At 55.0% G+C, this 19,556-nt stretch overlaps 2 protein-coding genes across 4 annotated transcripts; one reads left to right on the plus strand and one right to left on the minus strand.

Moving 5' to 3' along the window:
- Positions 1–185: 185 nt before the first annotated feature.
- TERF2 (telomeric repeat binding factor 2) lies at positions 186–9,273 on the minus strand. 3 transcript variants are annotated; one of them, XM_053987468.1, is made up of 13 exons: positions 9,107–9,273; positions 8,739–9,022; positions 6,230–6,385; positions 5,501–6,119; positions 5,313–5,408; positions 4,687–4,817; positions 4,401–4,487; positions 3,718–3,861; positions 3,065–3,519; positions 2,213–2,599; positions 1,664–1,749; positions 1,359–1,405; positions 186–925 (listed from the first exon to the last, which is right to left on the minus strand). In XM_053987468.1, the coding sequence occupies exons 4-13, from the start codon at positions 5,670–5,672 to the stop codon at positions 767–769; spliced, it is 1,764 nt and encodes a 587-aa protein (XP_053843443.1). In that variant the 5' UTR covers positions 5,673–6,119; positions 6,230–6,385; positions 8,739–9,022; positions 9,107–9,273; the 3' UTR covers positions 186–766. The 3 variants fall into 3 exon arrangements, with proteins under 3 accessions (XP_053843443.1, XP_053843444.1, XP_053843441.1); XM_053987469.1 differs by having other exon boundaries at positions 2,213–2,443; positions 3,718–3,864; XM_053987466.1 differs by having other exon boundaries at positions 3,718–3,864.
- A 626-nt stretch (positions 9,274–9,899) lies between these two features.
- LOC128812913 (cytochrome b5) lies at positions 9,900–19,334 on the plus strand. The gene is made up of 5 exons (XM_053987578.1): positions 9,900–10,097; positions 15,862–15,990; positions 16,425–16,451; positions 17,729–17,760; positions 18,658–19,334. The coding sequence occupies exons 1-5, from the start codon at positions 9,930–9,932 to the stop codon at positions 18,746–18,748; spliced, it is 447 nt and encodes a 148-aa protein (XP_053843553.1). The 5' UTR covers positions 9,900–9,929; the 3' UTR covers positions 18,749–19,334.
- The last annotated feature ends 222 nt before the right edge of the window (positions 19,335–19,556 follow it).

The raw sequence follows: 19,556 nt of genomic DNA on the forward strand, positions 1-19,556 counted from the left end.
TCACCCCTGACCTAATCCAGACACTCCTGTTTCCCAAGTACACCGGTGTGTCACAGCTCCAGGGCAGTGCTGCTCCCACCCCAACATTCCCACAGGGGAAAGGAAAGCCCCACATTCCTGGGGCAGTGTGTGCCCCTCTGCTGCATTTCCACCCACGAGGTAGAAATTCACACTTTCACAACTCCTGATATTAAACAAGAAAGGAACTTTATTTTACAAGTGACTGTTCCAGCTTTGGCACTTGAAGGCAGGAACATGTGGCACCCTTGGAGCTCACACACAGCAAGGATAGTACCAGGAAAAGTCCAAAGAAAACGTGACCAAAAGTCAGACAGAACTAAAAATTTTAACATAGAAAGAACATACAGTTCCAAATACTGAAACACAAAGTAATTTTGTATTTTTAAACCTCAGAGCTGGAAGGGAGGAATTTCTCTTCACAGATTAGTCATTTACAAAACAGAAATGAATGGGGAAAAAAAAAAAAAGCAGTAGATCCTGTTGCCTGGATCTCTTCCCCACAGAAGTGTTGGGACTCAGTGCTGCCTTTTCCACAAGGGAGTGATGGCAAACAGCCCCTGCCACGTGCAGCACACTGATCTCTGCAGAGACAGCAGGAGCACAAGGCTCCTGGGTTCCTGCCAGCCACGGTTTTGGTGTCAGAGGGGCTTCCCCCACTGGCACAGACAACTCTCTGATCTAGCTTAAAAAAAAAAAAAAAAAAAAAAAGAGGTCCAAAACCCATACAGTCCTGTGGCTCCCAACTTCAGAGCATTCCCAGTTTCTTCATGGTCCGCCAGCGGTCCTTGATCATCACTGCCGTGCGGTTCCTGAAGGGGTACCTCAGGCAAATGGCTTTCCACCTCCCTTCCCCGTACTTCTTCACCCCTTCCTTGATCCACTCGCTCTCCTGCATGGTCCATTTCTACAAAGAGCAAGGAAACAGCTGCACGGCACACAGCCTGCTGCCAATTCCTTCCTGGCACCTTCCTTCCCTCATCACCCGTGCCAGGAACAGCAGGGAAGGCAGACAGGTCCTGGCAGCTGCACACAACACTCCAGCACTGCAGATGTGGTGCAGCAGCTGCCTTCCCACGGGCCAGGAGGAGAGTTCCTGGTGGCACCAGCGTGGGACCTGTTCCTGGCTAACAGCTGCCAGATGTGTGTCCCTCGCCTGAACAAGAACCTGTCCAGCATGAGGGGAATTTGGCCAACCTGAGCCATCAAAAAGGGACCTGAGGCACATTCCCAATGCCCTGCAGGCAGGACAGGCACAGCTCCAGCCTCTTTTACCATGGACACTGTAGGGACACTGCCCCACTGCAGGGCCTGCTGGAAGCACCTAAGGCTCCACATACCTGTTTCTTGGAGCTGTTGATGGAGAGGTTGTTCTTCTCAAGTGATGCTGGAAAACAAGGGAGAGAGTTACATTCCCCATAATTTGGGAGGTACAGACCTCCCTGAGAAGCTGCCTTGGGCTTAACTGCTGAGCTGTGCAGTCAGGGCACCCTGTGACAGGCAATACGACCTGATTCCTTTATCCCAGCCTTTCCACAGGATTTCTGGTTTCAAAATTCAGTCACCCGGGCAGCAGCAACACCCCTGTGAGTGACCCCCACGCCAGGATTAGCACAGGTAGTCCCTGCCAGGGGGATTCTCATACTTGCATTTGCGAAGAGCTCATCCTCATCACTCCAACTGTCCTTCTCCTCTGTGCCACAGGAGCTGTTCCACCTTCCTTGGAAGGACCTGAAATTAGGTGAGGGTTTACTTTGGCTACTGGCTCAGGAGAAGGTTTTTTTTTGGGGAGCAGGTGCAGGGCCACCAAGCAAGCAGAGCCAGCCTCTGGACACTGCATTTATTAAGAGGTGGGAAACAAGAGAAGGATGCTCCTGCAGCCAGTGATGTTGAAGCTGGGAGAAGTGTGGAAAAACACATGTTCCTTTTACTGCAATCACCTGCCAGGACCAGCTGCAGCACCTCACTACCAGCAGGACCTGATAATTGTCTCCTCTTCATTAACCCATAATTAATTTTAAAGCCAAACAAACGGGCAAGAGAGGGTTTGCTGTGCCCAGTTCCACACGGGCTGGCGGGCAAGGTCAACAGTCATCTTGGGACACAGGGCAAGGGTTTGGTGCTCAGGCTGCCAACATCAGCAAGACAAGACTGGGGGCAGAGCAGACAATACCACACGACAGGGGCTTCATACTTCTCACTCTGGGCAGACAAGGGCTCATCGGGCAGTTTCGGAGCAGGTTTGGAAGCAGAAGAGACCACGTGCTCCTGGGAAGAGTCGGGGCACTCGCTCGACTTGCTGGAGGAGCCGTCCAACTCCATGACCAGATTGCTTATGCTGAACAAGTTTTTCATGTTATGGGGTATTTCAGGAGGTTGTGAGGTCTCAGAAGCTTGATTCTCCACTTCTCTGCATCTCTTGGTTCTGTGGGATACAGAAGGAGACAGTTGCTTGGGGGAAGGCAAGTCTGTTTGGTCCAGTTTGGTGAAAAGGGCGTCTGGGTCCCCGGAGTCCGACAGGATCTTGAAAGCTTCTCTCAGAACAGAAATCCCACACGAGGTTACAGCTCCGGGGGGCTGCCTATAAAATAAACACAACCAGGAGGGTTGTAGGGAAACCGCCAAGGGAGCTCTGCTGCCCTGAAATGCAGCCTTGCCCTCCACTGGCATCCCCAACTCCGGGCCCTACAGCGCAAATCCATGGAAGAGGGCATTGCCAGCCCTCAGCACTCCCTCCCGCATGGCACAGTGCCCCAGGCAGCAGGGATGGAGAATCTTGCTCCAGTGCCTCCTGCTGTTCCCAGCGCTGCTCCACGAGAGCAGCCACTGCCCCCTCCCTGGGCACTACAGCACTTCCTGTCAGCAACTGAACCAAACCACCTCAACACCTTTCCCAGGACCCAGAGTCCTGCACCATCGCCTTTGGGCTGGCCTGGGCAGGCATCTGGGGAGTTGGGAGCTGCCTGGACACAGGGGATTACCCTTTGGAAGAGATCTTGAGGCCAGCTAGGCCAGCCACAATCTAGAGACAGACTCCTCTGCCCACCTTTGTGATTCCCTGGTGGACACCCTGGGGAGTTCTGGGGCTGCTGCTGCTGGTTCTTTAGCTACTTCCATAGGCTCTGCAGTGCCCTTCGGGATCTCGTATGCTGCTGTTAAGTGTTCAGGCGTTGCTGCTGGGTCAGTGACTGCTTCCATGGGTTCCACAGCTGCTGCAGGGCCACCGGCTTCTTCCACAATCTCTGGAGCTGCTGTGGAACTAGCTAGTTTTTTTGCAGGGCAGGTAGCTCCCTCCAGGTCTTCTGTTGCTCCTGCAAGCTCTGGAGCTCTGGCTGGGTCCTCCACCCTTCCTGAGACCTCTGCAGCTCTGGCTGGGCCCTCTGCCCTTCCTGAGGCCTCTGGAGCTGCTGCCTGGTCGTTCAGCCCATCTGCAAACTCAGAAGTCCGCGGCGAGGATTTTGCTTTGCCGGCGTGCTCCGAATTCAAAGTCTTTTTCAATAACTTGAAGAGAGAGAAAGCGCAGCACCATTACAGAGATGACTCCTCGTGCTCCCATTCCATTTTATCCCCTCCCACAGGCGTTTCATGGATGGAACAACTTGTCTGACCACATAAACCTCTTAGGAATGGGCTGAGTTTAGAGCGTGGCAGGTTTTTCCCTGCTGTAACCGGGCACCTGATCCCGGGGTGGACACGCACCGTCAGCAGCGCGGGCTCCGAGTCGTCCATGTAGCCCTTGAGGAACTCAAAGATGCTCTGCTGGAAGTCCTCGTAGGAGAAGTTTTTGATCTTTGGGTGAGAGGGATTCTTCTCCCGGATGACAGCCAGCCACTCGTTCCTCTTCTTCTGGAGAAGGGAGTCATAGGAACAGGTAAAAACACTCTGGGCAGGGACAAGGGAATCACTGACAACCACAGCAAGGATGTGGGCAAGGACTGGGCCTTTCCCGCTTGGCATTCTCTGTGCACAACCAATTAACACCAAGATGAGGCTGGGAAAAGGCCAGAGGAACAGGAGAGCAACCAAGGAGCAGCAGAAGCACCTTATTTCAGGAATTCTCCTCGCCTGCTGCAGTGCCCAAGCACCCTACTGCCCGCAGGAACAGGAATGGGAACTGCTGCTGCTCCCAGCCCCTGCTCAGAAGCTGAGCTGGAGGCTCATCAAGGGATAAATGGTGATGCCTGCAAGGGCTGTGAAGGTGTGTGAGGAGAGGTGAGTGACAGAGGGGGCTCCAAGGTGACAATCCAAACGTGCAGCACCGAGGGACCAGCACTCCAGAAGGATTGTTTCCATTGTGGCCTCCTCACCCCAAACCTCCCAGGACACATCAGACCCCCTCTGCACACACCAGCAGCTCCCACTTCACTCCAGCACGGACTCACTTGGTTTCTGGGCTCCTTCCCCATGTGTTTCTTGACGATGTCAGAAGCTTTTTCAAACTCCTTGTTCCTGATACAAACGACAACAGCCTGCAGAGGAAAACAGGGACAGACTGAAGCAGGGCACAGGGAGCAGCTCAGTGCCAGCTCCCACGCAGAACTCCCCCATCTCTGCAGGTATGAGTTTGCAGACAAGGAGGGAATCCCACACGTGAGGCAGCTCCCCCCATCACCCACGCGTGAGGCAAAAGCTGCACCACACATTTACTGAGAAAGAAAGAGATCTTACAGCTTCCTTGACCATTTTCTGCACAGCCTCCATCGTCCTGTCAGCCACAGAGAACTCCTCATGGATGAAGTCCAGGACAAGCATGGCTGACTCCAGTGGGGTCAGCTCTGACTCCTTGTCGAAGGTGCAATCTGCAAGAATTGGCATCCACACGTTTTGGGGGTTGGGGGTCACGGCACTTCCCTGCAGAGAGCTGGTTATTCACCTGCACAGGTGTGCCACACCCCCCACAGCCCCCCGGGCTCAGCCACCGCCAAGTGTCTGAATTCCTGCCCACAACAGCCACGGGGAATCCTGGAGGCAGCACTGGAGAACGTCCTGGGGGCCCAGCCCTGAGCCAGGGCAGCATTTTGGACGCGCTGAGGCTCAGCAGGAGTCACCAGGCTGATGGGTTTGCCCAGCACGCCAGCCCCGGACGCTGCTCTTGGCCCCCAGCGAGACAGACAAGAAGAGAAGCCTGACCCTGACCCGCGGGGAGACCCGCACAGCCCGGCCCAGAGCCCTGCTCCCTGCAGGGACAGAGCTCCAGGAGCTGCCGGGACACGGACACAGGACGGGGGGAGGAGGAGCGGGCTGCAAGCAGCACCGGGGCTCCGCAGAGCTCGCAGGGAGGGCCGGGCACCTACCGAGGTTCTCGCCCTCCTCCACCCGCGACAGCAGCTGCATGATGCGGAGCATCTGGGTCATGTCCGGCTCCCTGTCCAGGGGCCGCACGAGCAGCGCTGTGGGACAAACGGCTGGTCAGGGGGTGCAGCCCGCTCCGGGCGCCTCGCGCCCGCCCGGCCCCGCCGCTCCCCGGCCCGGCCCCGCGCACCCTGCATGATGTCGCGGAACTGGCGGAAATCACGGTTGCGCCCGGAGCGATAGGCCTCTATGGCCCGGTGGAAGTAGAACTGCAGGACCCAGCCGTTCACGGTCTTTTCAAGGAGCGTCGCCATCCCGGCCCCGTCGGGATCGGGATCCCGCTCCCGCCGCCGTGTCGCCATCCCGCCAGGCCTCTGCGCGCCGGAAGTGACAACACCAACGCGCGGAACCCTCGGCGGGCGGCCTTATCTAGCGGGCTCCTCGCCTACAGCTCCCGGCGTGCGTCGCGCCAGCCCCGCCGCGCCTACAACTCCCGGCGAGCATCGCGCCAACCCCGCCGGCGAGGGTCGGTCGCCCTCTGGCGCCCGGGAGGGGAAGGGCGGAACGTGCGGAGCGCGGCAGGCCGGGCCACCGCCGGTCCCGGGGGCTCGGGGTCGGCCCGCTGCCCATCCCACGGGATGTAAGCGCTGAGACCACCTGGGCAGGCCTAGGTGTGCTAAGCTCTGTCACCCGCAGCTGGCAGTGCCACCCTGCCGGCGCAGACACGGGTTTTTGCCTTTTTTCTGGTCTTCCGAACAACCTCCGCTCTGCTGTGCTCTGTGCTCCAGCCACCTGCCAATCCCCCTCACCTGGAACAGCAAACCAGGTCCCCTGGGCAGGATTTTGGGGCAGGGATTGTCCCACGGTCACGCAGACCTGGGGCAATGAGTTAGAAGTCCTGCTTTCCCAGTGATCTCACCAGTTCCCAAGCAGAACTGGTGCCTGGAGGCAATGGCACTGGAAGCAGATCCTCGGGGTCATGGCGTGGTTCTCTGCCACTCTGGGGTGTCCTGCTTGGACACGTGTGTCCTCGGCCCAGGGGACATTCCTAACTCTGTCCTGGAGGCTCTCCCACCTGAGATGGAAAAGCACGTGAAAATTCCTCTGGCATGAGGTGATCCGGGATCCTCCCTTCCCTCTGCCCCAGGCCAGGAGAGGAGGAAACACACACGGGAAAAATCCGTGTGTCAGATGGAAAACAGAAAAACTGGGAGGGATTTTTACTGGCAAACGAAGATAAAAATAATCTGTGTGAGGCAGAAGGGTCACCTGGGGCGGGGGGACTGCCCTGGGGAGCAGGGTGGGAGCGGGACACGGCAGGGCCACGCTCGGAATGCCGTGAAGGATGCGATCCCAACAGCTGCTTCCTGCGCTGAGGGGAGGTGACCGAGTGCCACGCTCTGGGTCAAACCCTTTCCCACGTGGAATATTCACGGACAAAGTGGTTTTGCTCTTTCTCCGTCACAAGAAGCAGGAGGAGGTGCCAGGGTGGGAGCCCAGGATTTCAGCTCTGTCCCCTCCATCCGGGCAGGGGCCGATCAGCCCCAGGGACAGCTGAGACCAGTCCTGCTCGCAGCCCTTCAGGCGCTGCCTTTGCTCTCCTGGGCAGAAATTTCCGTGGTTTTCCTCGGTAACCTCGGCCCCGAGGATCCACATGGCTCCAAGTAGATGTGCCAGCCACTTCAGCAAATCCCGTTGGCCCCGCAGAAGTTTTAGAGTTTTGAGTAACTTCATTCGTTTTTGCACAAAGGTCAGGAAAGAGAGTCCTGGCGTCCTCTCCCAAGGGAAACAAAGCAAGATTCCTCCCTGTGGCACCAGGAGAGCCACCTGCCTTCTCCAAGCCAGGTTTCACTTGGGAAAACTCCCCTAGCCTCCTTCTTCTGCCTCCTGTGCGTGTCCCTCTGGGCTGCCATCTCCTCCTCCAATGCCCTCTGGTGAAGGTGTGCCCCCTTGGGATGTTCAGGACATCACCTCCCATCCTATCAGGCAGATCCACAAGGTCTCTGCAGTTCCCGGGAGGGTTTGGACGGGGTGCTGACAGGACAGATGTCACAGGAGCAGTGATCCCCCGGCAGAGCTGGAGGAAGTGACAATTCCTGACATGTTTTCTGGAGCTGGGGAGGGCACAGCATTGGCACCCCAATCCAGGCTTCCCTCCCGCACCTCTTCAGGGTCTGCCTTAGCCAACAGTGTGTTAACAGCACCCAGGACTGGAAAACAAGCCTGGAACGGTGAATTCCAGAGTAAATACAAAAATGAACCCGCTGGTTTGCTCCCTGAATCGTCTCCAACAAACGAAGAGGGAGCAGGGAGGATGGAAGCAGGACCAGGAATGCCAGTGGCCTCACTATCCAGTTTCACTGAGTCCTCCTGTGGTGTCACCATCCATTTTTCAGGAAAAGCTTTGGAGTTCCACGTGCCAAACAAAACACTGGGCAGGAAGGCACAAATTGCTGTGCGTTGGAGCCTCCCCTCACTGATTTATGGCTTTTGATGAAGTGATTACAGATGAAAGAAAATATTCCAGGGAACAGGATCTGCAGGTTGCCGCGGTCTCGTGCCTGTCACTTCCTTCTGGAGGAGTTAGAGCAGGAAACAGAACAGGAAAACCACCAGGGCCCCTGGTCACCAGGCTCTGCTCTCGCTGTGCTGGAGCACCAGACAGGACAACAGCTCCCAGAGCAGCTGGGGCTGCCCCGTCCCTGGCAGTGCCCAAGGCCAGGCTGGACATGGGGGCTGGAGCAGCCTGGCACACTGGAAAGTGTCCCTGCCCATGGCTGGGGTGGCGCTGGGGGAGCTCTAAGGTCCCTTCCAAGACCATTCTGGCCACAGAAAGGCAGTGGAGAGCCGCAGAAAACCAGGGAGCAATGGAACAGGGGACAAGGGAAATGTGGAGGAGAGTCATGAGATTTCTTTGAAAATCCACAGAGAAACCCTCCAGGCATGAGGGATGGAGAGAAGGAAGCACAGAGGCACTTATTAAGAAACCCATGAAGTAGATTACAGAATCTCTTAACCAGTCTGAGCAAAGGTAACTCATCCCGTTGGAACTGGGTTGGATCTAGAAGGAAAGGGAAGGATCTAGAAGGAAAGATGTTGGTTAGGAAAGGTGCCAAGAGCTGGGCTGCCTGGGCACAATAAATCCGTGTCAGAGGATCCTGGGTTACACACAGAACCAGGGATGACTGGGAAAAGGTAGACAGAAAGGATCAAAAGGAGCAGCAGCTCAGTATTTAATATTGAATATTGACTAGGTGACTGTGGAGAGGTTTCAGAACAGGCTGAGCCTTTTACTTCCCATATCTGGGTAGGTGAATGTATGGACTTGTCCAAACAGAGAACTTCACCTGGGCTTCCTCTAGGATCCAGAGGGGTTTGTGACCTGCCCAGCCGTGAGCCCGCTGGCCTCTCCCTGCACACACACTCACCCTTTAGTGCTGGTCACAGGTTAGCACTGACAGCTCGGCGTTTCTGCCTCCTCAGCACTTGTTAAACAAACATGCACCGCCCAGCCTTGTACCTGTGCCGCAAGCACAAGGAAATAAACGCCTCAAATGCCAGTTCCTAAAGGGAAACCATCGGGTTCATGAGTTACTCGGGTCCCTGAGCTTCTGAACGGCCTCTGAGCCTGAAGCTGCTCAACGTGGCTGGAGGGAGGAGAGAATTGCCCAGCGCTTCTCGTCAGGCCCGAGTGTGAGCTTTGCTTTGGAACCTGGGGGGAGTCAGGACCTGAGGATGTGCTGCACGGCCACCGGCTGGGTTCCAGGGGCTGTGGGATCACACACCTTTTACATACCTGCAGGAAGAACTGCAAGGGACAGTGGAAAAGCTGAGGGCAGGTTGCTGACGGGCACCGCGCTCTCCGGTGGCACGGGGGTAACAGGGCGGCTCGGAGCCGGTACTGGGGGAATGGGGGTGAAGGGAGCAGGGGCTGAGGGGGGTCCAGGACTGAGGGGGGTCCAGGACTGACGGGCCCGGGGCTGAGGCGGGAGCAGGGACTGACGGGCTCGGGGCTGAGGGGGGAGCAGGGACTGACGGTTCCGGGGCTGAGGGGGAGCAGGGACTGACGGGCTCGGGGCTGAGGGGGGAGCAGGGACTGACGGTTCCGGGGCTGAGGGGGAGCAGGGACTGACGGTTCCGGGGCTGAGGGGGAGCGGGGACTGACGGGCCCGGGGCTGAGGGGGGAGCGGGGACTGACGGGCCCGGGGCTGAGGGGGGAGCGGGGACTGACGGGCCCGGGGCTGAGGGGGAGCGGGGACTGACGGGCCCGGGGCTGAGGGGGAGCGGGGACTGACGGTTCCGGGGCTGAGGGGGAGCAGGGACTGACGGGCCCGGGGCTGAGGGGGAGCGGGGACTGACGGTTCCGGGGCTGAGGGCACCGACCCCGGTGCCGCCTCAGAGGCGACGCTCGCGCGCCGTTTCCCGCCTTTCGCCCCGGCCGCTCCCCATTGGCCCACGCCCGCCGCCGCGCCCTCCCATTGGCTGCGCCGGCAGCGCCCCCCTCTAGCTTGCTCCCCATTGGTCTCCGAGCGGAACGGGGGACCGCGCGGGGCGTTGTCATCGCTACGGCGGCCGGCGCGGGTCAAGGCCGCGCGTTCCGCGGAGCCGCGCCGGGCAGCATGGAGGGCGGGCGGCGCGGAGAGGCCGCGGCGGCGGCGGCGGCGGCGGCGGGGGACGGGCCCGCGCCCGTGTTCACCCTGGAGGAGGTGGCGAAGCGGAACTCCAGCCGTGAGGCCTGGCTGGTGATCCACGGGCGCGTGTACGATGTGACCCGGTTCCTGGAGGAGGTGAGGCCTGCAGTGGGGCTGCCGGCCCGGCCCCTGGGGGCTGAGGGCAGCGGGGACAGGCCGGGGCCGTGTGAGGCCGGAGGGCCCTGCGGGGTCAGGGGCTGCGTGGGGACAGAGGTGCCGGGGCCGGCTGCAGGAGGAGGGGGCTCGCAGGCCCGGCCGGGGTTTGGGGGGGTCCCGGTGTCGCTGGGGCAGCTCCCCGGGCCGGCTGTGCGGGGCTCTGCGGGGCCCCACGGCCGCGCTTCACCTCCGGGGGACGGACGGCATGGCGGGTCGCGGTGGCCGCGGCCAGCCGGAGGCAGGGGTTGCGCTGGGCTCCTCTGAGGGGATTCCAGGCTTCCCGGGGAACCTGTTCAGGTAGGTGCCGGGGAGGTGCAGGTTTCCTTCAGTCGCGGGACCTCCCTCAGGGTGAGCGGGGTCGGGGCACTTCAGTGGAGGCTGCAGGGGCACCCCAGAACTCGGAGGAGGAGGTGACAGTGATACCGCAGGCACCAGTCTGCTGCCTGCCCCGAGAGGACCACGCACCCGGGCTTTGCACACAATGCAGCTTCTGCCGAATCCCCGCTTCCCCTTGGCTGTGCGGACAAAAAATCCTTCGAGACTCGCTGCGTTTGTCTTCTGGTTTTGAGAAGGTTGAGAGTGGTGTCCTAACTGTTGAGAGCTGGAAATGGAGTGGGAATAAATAGTAACAAAATAGTAATGCCCGAGGGAACGGCATGAAGTTGTATTAGGGGAAATTTAGGTTGGATATCTGGAAAGGCTCTTCCCCCAGAGGGTGCTGGCACTGCCCAGGCTCCCCAGGGAATGGGCACAGCCCCGAGGCTGCCAGAGCTCCAGGAGAGTTTGGACAGCACTGCCAGGGATGCCCAGGGTGGGATTGTTGGGGGCTCTGTGCAGGGCCAGGAGTTGAACTTGATGATCCCTGTGGGTCCTTTCCAGCTCAGGATATTTTGTGATTCTGTGGCTCTATGAAAATCTCTACGGGGTTTATCCCAGCTTAAAATAACAGCAAAGACTTTGTGGCATTTGCAGGGCAATGTACAAAGGTTGGGCTGAACCAGCTCCAAAGAAGACACTTCATTGGAATGCACTTGTTCCAGCTTGTTGGTTCTGCTGCTCTGAATTCAGCTCTGGTTTCCCTGCAGGCCCACGTGGTTGAAGCCTGTGTGCTGTGGGGTGACAGAGCTGCCGTGGAGAGGGTACAGGTGCATCAGGCAGGAGGGAGTGATCACCTGGCAGCTGGAGGTTGTGCCTCGCTCTGCAGCTCTCAGTATTTATTTATAAAGTTGGACACAATCTGGTTTCTTCTTTGGGCCCAGAAAATGACCGAATCACAGAATTGTCCAGGCTGGAAGATCCCTCCCAGACCATGGAGTCCAAGCTGTGCCCAATCCCCACCTCGTCCCCAGCACTGAGTGCCACATCCAGGTGTTCCTTGGACACCTCCAGGGATGGGGACTCCAAACCTCCCTGGGCTGCCCCTGCCCATGAACAACCCTTTTTCCATGGGGAAATTCCTGCTGATTCCACCCTGAGCCTGCCCTGGCCCAGCCTGAGGCCGTTCCCTCTCCTCCTGTCCCTGTTCCCTGGAGCAGAGCCCGACCCCCCCGGCTGTCCCCTCCTGGCAGGAGCTGTGGACAGGCAGAGGGTCCCCCCGAGCCTTCTCTGCTCCAGGCAGGAGAGTTTGGTGGGAGGGAGTTGTGGGTGCACAAAGGCTAAGTAGATGCAGGGGAAGACCAGGCAAAAACTTGGAAAAGCCATTCACAGCTGGTTTCTGAATAAGAAAGTGCTGGGTTAGGGTTTAGGAAGAGCCAGAACGAGCTGGAGCTTGGGTCAGCAGTTGCAGGAGCCCTGAATCTTGTCTTACACTTGTCTCTGTGCTGTGCTTCAGAGCGTGGACGCTGCAGGGAGGTTGAGTCTTAACCTTGATGTTCTCTCTAACATGAGGTCTGGGATCTGCTCCCTGGGACACCTTAGGAATTATAAGTGAGCCCAGAAAAACACTTCAGTCCCTCCAGCAAGCCAGGTTTAGCAGTGCCCTGAGTGTCACCTTGAGATGGTGTTTCACCCTGAGATGATATTTCACTCTGTCCTTTCCAGGCCCTTTTCCCCATTTGTGTTTTTCTGACATAAAAAGTCCTACTTGGAGGGAGAGGGAGAGGGAGAAGAATAAGGGCACTGTTGAGCTGTGCCAGCGTGGCTGACACAACACTGTGCTGTGCACACCCCTTGCTGGCACAGGGGAGCTGTAGATCAAGGCCTAATTTATTGGCAGAACTCCTCTTTGTGTCTGTTACCCTCTGGAGTGCCGGGGAGCGAGGGCACCAGGAGTGCTTGTCTGGTTTGGAGCTGCAGAGCTCAGGTCCTGTCGCGTGTCCCCCCGCCCGCCTGGGCGCTGGAGCAGGAGCTGGTGGGTGCCCTTCCTGGCCTCTGCTCGCAGATTTGGCTGGGATTGCTGAGACTGCTGGCACCTTCCGTGGGTGGCGTTGTGCAATCCTGAAGAAGTCACCGCTGAAAGGCTGAATTTGGCTTCATGATTCCTGCAAATCACACGCTGCAGGTCAGCCAGCCCGAAATCCGTGTGCTGCTGGAAGTGCAGGCCAGTTTGAGTTTCCAGCTCACATTATGTGTAATAGGAGTAACAAGACATCTGTCACAGAACAAAATTTACTGAATTGTAAGACCATAATCAAATCTAGGAGATGTGCAAAGACAGCACAAAGTGTTGCAGGTGTTTCTGGGAGATGCAATCTCCTGTGCTGTGCCTGAAATGAAATGTGATTATTTTAAAATCTAAGAGAGCCTTAGGGTGATCTATTTTCTCCCAGATCTGGGTAACTGGACCACACCAGGATACCTGCTATTACTGCTGGTTGAAGTGATCTAGATAAGCATGTGCAGGCTGTGGCTGGAGCAGGAGGGGCTGTGTGCTTGGGTGAGTGGGGGTGGAAGGAGGCAGCTGTACCTCCTGCAGGTGCTCTGGGGTCTGTCAGGCTCACACTTCACCACACAGTATCAAAATCTGAGCTTTTAACTTGTGCACAATCTGTAAGAGACTTATTTATGCTTCTGCTGGAGGGATACAGTTTCTCTCCATTTTCACATACCACTAGGGCAGTCTGGAGATCCACATTTCTCCAGGAAGCTCCTGTGTCTGTTATCTGAGCCCACAGGCCACAGCAGCCCCCACAGCTCTGTGTCTCAGCACATGCTGCCGTTCCTGATCCCCGTGATAAGTGTGAGCAGGAATCCATTTCCAGTTTCCAGGTGGAAGGAGCCTGGGTTGTGACACCAGTGACCCAAATCGCTCAGTTGGTTTCAGGTGTGGTGTTCTTCAAGGGAAGGAGGAGCACCAGGCATCTCTGAGTCTCCTCATGCTGACTTGCTCCAGCTTTGCAGAGGTGTTTTTGGAAAACCTTTTCCCTGCCTTACAACCAGCACTGTGCAGGATGCGTGGATCATTCGTCCAGGTGACTGCTCGTCCTTGGCTTTGGCTTGGATGGTGCTGGCACATGATTTATTGCACGGGAATACTCGTCCCTATCCTGGTTTATTTCTTTAGCTCTGAGCACTAGGAATGAAAGTTCCACCCCTCCTCAACCTGGTGATCTTTTCTCTTACCTGACACAGTGATCTAATTAGTCCTGGAGCTTGGTGTTGCTCTGAGCTCGTTTGTGTCTCCAGCAGTTCTGTACCAGCAGTTCCCAGCCAGACATTTGCAGACAGGTTCTTGGGGTTTGTGGGGAGGGGACTCCAGGCTCTCTCCCTATGGAAGTCTGGGATGTGCCCTCATTTCCAAGTCACTGTTACTGTGTGTGCTGAAGGTCCAGTGGCACAGAGGACCCAATTTTATTGTCACCTCTCTCCTTCTGGTTTGCTTTTGGCTGTTCCTTGTCAGAAACGGACATTTTCCAGCCATTGTTTCCCCTGTGTAAGCAGTCTTCCTCCCCTCCATAGTTTGCAACACTGTTTCCATGTTTTCCTGCGGCAGCTGAGCTGCAGATTTGGGCAGTTTTGTGGCAGAGCCCATGACTTCCTGTACAAATAGTCTGGGTTTATGTTTGCTGGGCTAGGACAAGGTAGGAATTGTTTGGCTGCAGCAGTGCTGTCTGGAGGACAGAGCCCTTCAGAATTAGGAGATGCCAAAATATTTTGAAGGTCTTTTTTTTGGGGGTTTGGAGATGGCAGCGAAAGACAGATGTGCACGAATAAATAATTGTGGATTTAGCAAGTGCATAGAAAGGCTTCAGAGCCAGAGACCTAAAGAAGAGTGAACTTTACTGTTCTCCTTCTCTTTTGAATTTTATCTTTCCTCTTGTCTCTTGCCTGTGGAGAGACTGAAAGATCCACTGCACGTTCCCCGTTGCTGCAGGGTTTTATCTATCCTTCTAGGGTGAATTATTAGGAAAAGAAGGTTGTCTGCTTAAAATTCAGGTATTTTCCTGTCTGAAATACGAGATTTCTGGTGAGGCAACCCTAAGGAGTTATTCTAAAAGTCTTAGGTAAATGAGCAGCTTTTCAGTGGATCTTAGCTGGAAACTGGACAGTTGTTCTGAGCAATGTGAACAGACAACATCCAGCAGTCCCTGATCTGCCTCCTCTGGGACTGAGCGAGCCTGAGGGTTGCTGTGGGAGAAGGAGCAGCCAGAAGAACTGCAGCCAGACACAGGGAATGAGCCATGGAACCTCACCTGGTGCCCCAGCTCAGCCAGCCTGTGACCAACTGTGTCCCTCCACTTTGCCCTTTGTGGCTCCTAAGAAAGCTCTGTGTTGGTTTAGTGACATACCTGGCCAATAAAGGCTTTATTCCAAATAAAGAGCTGTGATACAAGGATTGCCTGCAGCAACGCACCGGAGCAACCCAGGGGGCTGGATTGTGTCCATCCTGTGCTTGGGACGAGGTGGGATGGTCTGGAGGGAATATTCAGACTTTTGGCAGCAAAAGCAGACAAACTGAAGCAAGAGGAGGGGTGGCAACTGCTCTGTGTCAGAGGGAAGGAGAAGGATATGACAGAGAGAAGCAGGTGTGTTGGTCCTTTGATCTGAAATGTAGCCCAGTGTCTCTTCTCCAATTCAGGGCTGGTTGCCTGAAGCCCTGGAAAACTGGGTTAGTCCCTGTGAGTGCCCTGGGATGTGTGACCACTTTATTGGTGTATCTGGATTAGCTGGTGGTTCCCACTCAGGCTGTAAAGGGATTGTCCTTTGCTAGGTCTGTGGTTAGTGCTTTCCATGGCCAGGCTGTTCCTGGAATTGTGACATTGACAGTGGACAGAGCCCAGCCCACCAGAGACAACAGAACCACACCCGGGGTTTGTGCCAGTTCCTCCCATCTGAGAGTCAGCTGTGACCAGCTGCCACCCACAGCAGTGGCACTGTCACTGTGGAGCTCCCTGGGGATTTGGCTGTTGTAGCTCTGGATCTCTGAAATCAGTGTATGATGTTAAACAGTATCATTTTTGTGGTACTTCTTGATTTCCTCCCCCCATGTCACTGGTGGTTTGTACACAGGATCAAGTTCAGTATTGCACGTCTGTGTGCAGAGTCAGCCAAACATCATTTTTGTAGTACCTGAAGAAGTAGAATATCCTTTCCTCCAGTGGTGCCTGTGAATTCCTGAGGAGAGCTTGGGCAATTGAACCTCTGTCAGATTTTATTGATGGTGTTGGTTGAGGCGTCCAGCGGTGTGGGCTGGGAGGAAGGCTGATGACATCCTCAGTGCCTTTCTGCATCCAGCCCTTGGCTCACCTGGACTCTTCTCTTCCAGCACCCAGGTGGAGAAGAGGTGTTGCTTGAACAAGCTGGCAGAGATGCCACTGAGAGCTTTGAAGATGTGGGGCATTCCACAGACGCCAGGGAAATGCTGAAGCAGTACTACATTGGAGAGGTCCACCCGGTGAGTGCCTCGTGTAACCCCCAAAGACACCAAGGTGTGTCTTGTGAAATAAGTTAGTAGTCGAGGGGCTCAGGCAGTCCCTGTGTTGTCCAGGGTTTCTGCTGGGGAAACTGAACTAAATTAGTCTTCTCCTTCCACCATTCAGAACAGATTTCTCACTTCATTTAAATCGGGGCACTTCAGCTGAATTCATGGGTTCCCTCTGTAGCTGGTGGAAGCATAATCCACCTTTGCCTTGTAATTCTGAGCTCAGGAGGGTGAGGCTTCCCAGGGGCACAAACACCTTTCTGCCTGCCTTTGGGTGCCAAAGGAAGGACTTCTTTGAAAACTGAGCCCAGGCAATTACCTTTGTACAGAACAATTCCCTCATAAAGGCTGCAGCCTTCCTTTGAAGTCAGCACTTACCTCTTTCTTCTTCTTTTTCCGCCTGACAGAACGATCGTGAAAAGGAAGGTTCTAAGGTAAGCTCTCAGCGTTTCAGTTTTCTGCTTTTATTTAATGTCACATGTCTATTGGAGGTTTTTTTTCCACCCCTTTTTTCCTGTGAGCTTGTGGCTTTATGTTTACGCAAACTACACATGAATAAATTTCCCAAGCAAATTCTACCTTTGTTTTTGTTCTGAACCTCCGTGGGCACCTCAGTGTGAAATTGGAAGTGAGTTTTTGTGCCCTTTCTCTGCTGGCAGCAGCTATGTTTTTTCCACACCTTGAGCCACAGACCATTTTTTGCATTTCTGGCTGTGTCCTGACCACGGAACTAGTTTCCTTGTTGTTCCCTCCGAGCTAGGAGACAGCAACAGGGGCCGGCTGGCAAACAGGAATTCTCTGTTAACTGCCTCAGGGATCAGTGGTGTTGCTTAACACTCAGGTACTCCTGGACTAGAACAAGGCAGAGTGTTGCAAAAATGCCTTTGGAAGGGATGGGGAGAGGGAAAGGCAATAAATAGAATCCCAGCTGGGAGGTAAACATGTGCCTTGCAGCTGGCTGGGCTGGGAGGCCGGACAGGGCACAGCTCTGCCTTCAACAGGGCTTTCAGGAGATATTCCTCTGAGCAGGACCACTTGCAGAGCAGCAGGAATCCAGAAGGGAGCTGTCAGCAGGGAAATCAAGGATAACTCAGGCTGGGTAAAGCCTATGCTTAGTTATGACATGGAGCTGTGTGATTATGTACATATTCACCTTAACATTTATTGTTTGACTCACCTCTGATTCATAAACAGAATCACATGCTGAAATTGTGCACAGAAATCAGTGATGATCAGAGCAGCTCCCTGGGATCTGAGTTAAATACTTTATTCAAATATTTTTCTCTTCTGATCAGTAAGTCCAGCACGTTGTGCACAGCTGAAGGCTCTCTCCAGAGCGCATCATGTGTTTTAAAAGGAGGTTCCAGTGTAATTTAAAGATGGCAGCAAGAGAGAGAATCAGTAATGTACAAATAAATAAAGGGGAAGCACAAAACCACCCCAAAACTGTGATGTAATAAGCAGGGCCTTATTTTGAGAGGGGTGCAAGTTCCAGCATGAAGCTGGTGACTGGGTGGAACCAATTGGATTGATGGAAAGAACATGAAGATGACAGCAAACATCCCCAAAACCATCCACACTGGTGACAGGGGGTGTTTGGGAAAGGAGGGTTATTTTCCCTCTTATTTGTAATCACACGTTCAGGCTTGTCTTATTAGCACACGTTTAATGTTCCTTTGTTCTTCTGCTAACTCACTCTTTCCTCCTCCAGAATCCAAGTAGGACATCCTCAGGCCAAACAAGGTATAGTATGTCCTGAAAATAAGAGTGAGAAATGGAGGGGTTGGGACGCTGTTCATAGAGCTGCATATTAAATCCAAAGGGCAGGAAAATCCCTGGGGATGTACTGCAGTGTCCTGGCAAGCAGATACTCCAAAGCAAGTGCCAGAGTGTGCACCTCCCTTGCTGGATGTGAGCCCGGCTCTGCTCTGTGCTGGGCAGAACCAGCATCCCAGTGTTTGGAATTCTCTGCCCCATGCACTGGTGTTGCACAGTGCTGGCTGCATCCCTGTCACCACAGGGGTTGTTTGGGTGGGTGCTGTGGGCCGAGGGGTGGCACAACACAGTGACGGGTGGGTTTTTGGAGGATTTTACCATGATCAGCCCAGTCTAGTTGAAAATCCTTAGAACCAGCTCAGGCCCTGGTCTCCTGCAGCTGGTGCAGGAGGTTTTGTTCAGGAGGCTGCTGAGGGTGAGCCTGTGGCCTCTGGAGTCTGAGCAAGGCAGATTTACTGGGGCACAGCTGTAGCCGTTGCCATCCTTGAGTCAACAGTGTTGTTTGTACAACACAAATTACAGCCTGACTTATTTAAGGAAAATAAAACCAAACCAACAACAAACCCCCCCACTGGTCTCTGAATGTGCCAAGCTGGAAACTTCATCCATCCAGCTGCTGTTTTCTAAGGCACAAGGCCACACTTGGGCCTCTCGTGGGGGCTGGCAGAGCCTGAGCACGGGGACAGTGGGGCCTGCCCCAGCTGTGGCCGTGGTTAGGGGGCCAACCTGTGGGTACAGCTCCCAGGCATTCCCTGGATGTGTAACAAGGGATGAATATTGGGAATGGATTATTAACTAGGTACTGTCTTCTGGTTTCTGTGGCGTGTATGTTTTAGTTTGTTGTTTCTTTTTCTCTCCCCGTAGTTTCTGGTCGACATGGCTGATCCCCATCATCGGAGCACTGGTCTTAGGTTTAATGTATCGCTATTACATGGTGGATGGGAAAAGCTCCTGAGCTGGCCTTGCTGGGGCCTCAGACAGCCTGAAGAGAGGGAGAGAGAGTGTGTGTGTGTGCAACACGTGGAGTTCTGCTGCCCTTAGCCTTCCTGCCTTGCTTTTAGCTCTGAGTCTGTCAAGTGATGTTGATATCCATGGGACCAAGCTAATTCCAAACTCTATCCTAACTCTGGGACCCACAGATCTGTTGTACTTTCCTCTTGCAGTGGCAGGGAAAGAGGAACTTCCAGTATTCCCTGACATTGGTGTGGTGTCCCTCGTGCTCTCTCTCTCTCGCTCTCTCTCACTCTCTGACATAACCCCCAGACAACCTTTTCTCTCAATGCCTTTGCGTTAAGCCAGACACCATGAAAGAGCTGCCCTGGGCCTGTGGCTCTGCCTCAGCCCTTCACACAGTCGGGAATCATCTGCCAGTTGTCTCCAGCTCTTGCCAGAAAAGGTGTCCAGAGCTTTGGTTCCGCAAGAACGTTCCCAGAGCGCGCAGGCAACACTAATTGGAGCGGCAGGGAGTTGTTGGTTTGGCCACCTCTTTCTGTACCTGTCTGTTTTTAACGGTTAAACAAATACATGGATTTTAAAAGTGATTCTGTTCATTATGTAGTATTTGTACTTGTCCCTTTGGAAGGTATATCCTGTGAACAACTTATATTGAATCCTGGTTGGTTTGGGTGTTTTCGTGCTGTGCGTGGCAGAGCCAGTGGGAACTGGCATGTGGCTTCTGGAAATGCAGATTCTTCTTTCTCCCTGAGGTCTTGATCTGACACATGTATGGGAAACTAAACTCATTCTTACGTACTGTGAATGTG

This window comes from Vidua macroura, chromosome 11 (assembly GCF_024509145.1).
Source record: "Vidua macroura isolate BioBank_ID:100142 chromosome 11, ASM2450914v1, whole genome shotgun sequence".
Taxonomy (NCBI): Eukaryota; Metazoa; Chordata; class Aves; order Passeriformes; family Viduidae; genus Vidua; species Vidua macroura.

Excerpts from the sequence above, each read along its gene's own strand:
- TERF2 (XM_053987466.1), bottom strand. The coding sequence starts at position 5,672 with ATGGCGACACGGCGGCGGGAGCGGGATCCCGATCCCGACGGGGCCGGG. Across the intron at positions 3,865-4,400 it reads GGAAGGAGCCCAGAAACCAA|AAGAAGAGGAACGAGTGGCT; the intron begins GTGAGTCCGTGC and ends TCCCTTCTCCAG. Across the intron at positions 2,600-3,064 it reads TCCACCAGGGAATCACAAAG|GCAGCCCCCCGGAGCTGTAA; the intron begins GTGGGCAGAGGA and ends TTTATTTTATAG.
- LOC128812913 (XM_053987578.1), top strand. The coding sequence starts at position 9,930 with ATGGAGGGCGGGCGGCGCGGAGAGGCCGCGGCGGCGGCGGCGGCGGCG. Across the intron at positions 15,991-16,424 it reads ACATTGGAGAGGTCCACCCG|AACGATCGTGAAAAGGAAGG; the intron begins GTGAGTGCCTCG and ends TCCGCCTGACAG. Across the intron at positions 17,761-18,657 it reads ACATCCTCAGGCCAAACAAG|TTTCTGGTCGACATGGCTGA; the intron begins GTATAGTATGTC and ends CTCTCCCCGTAG.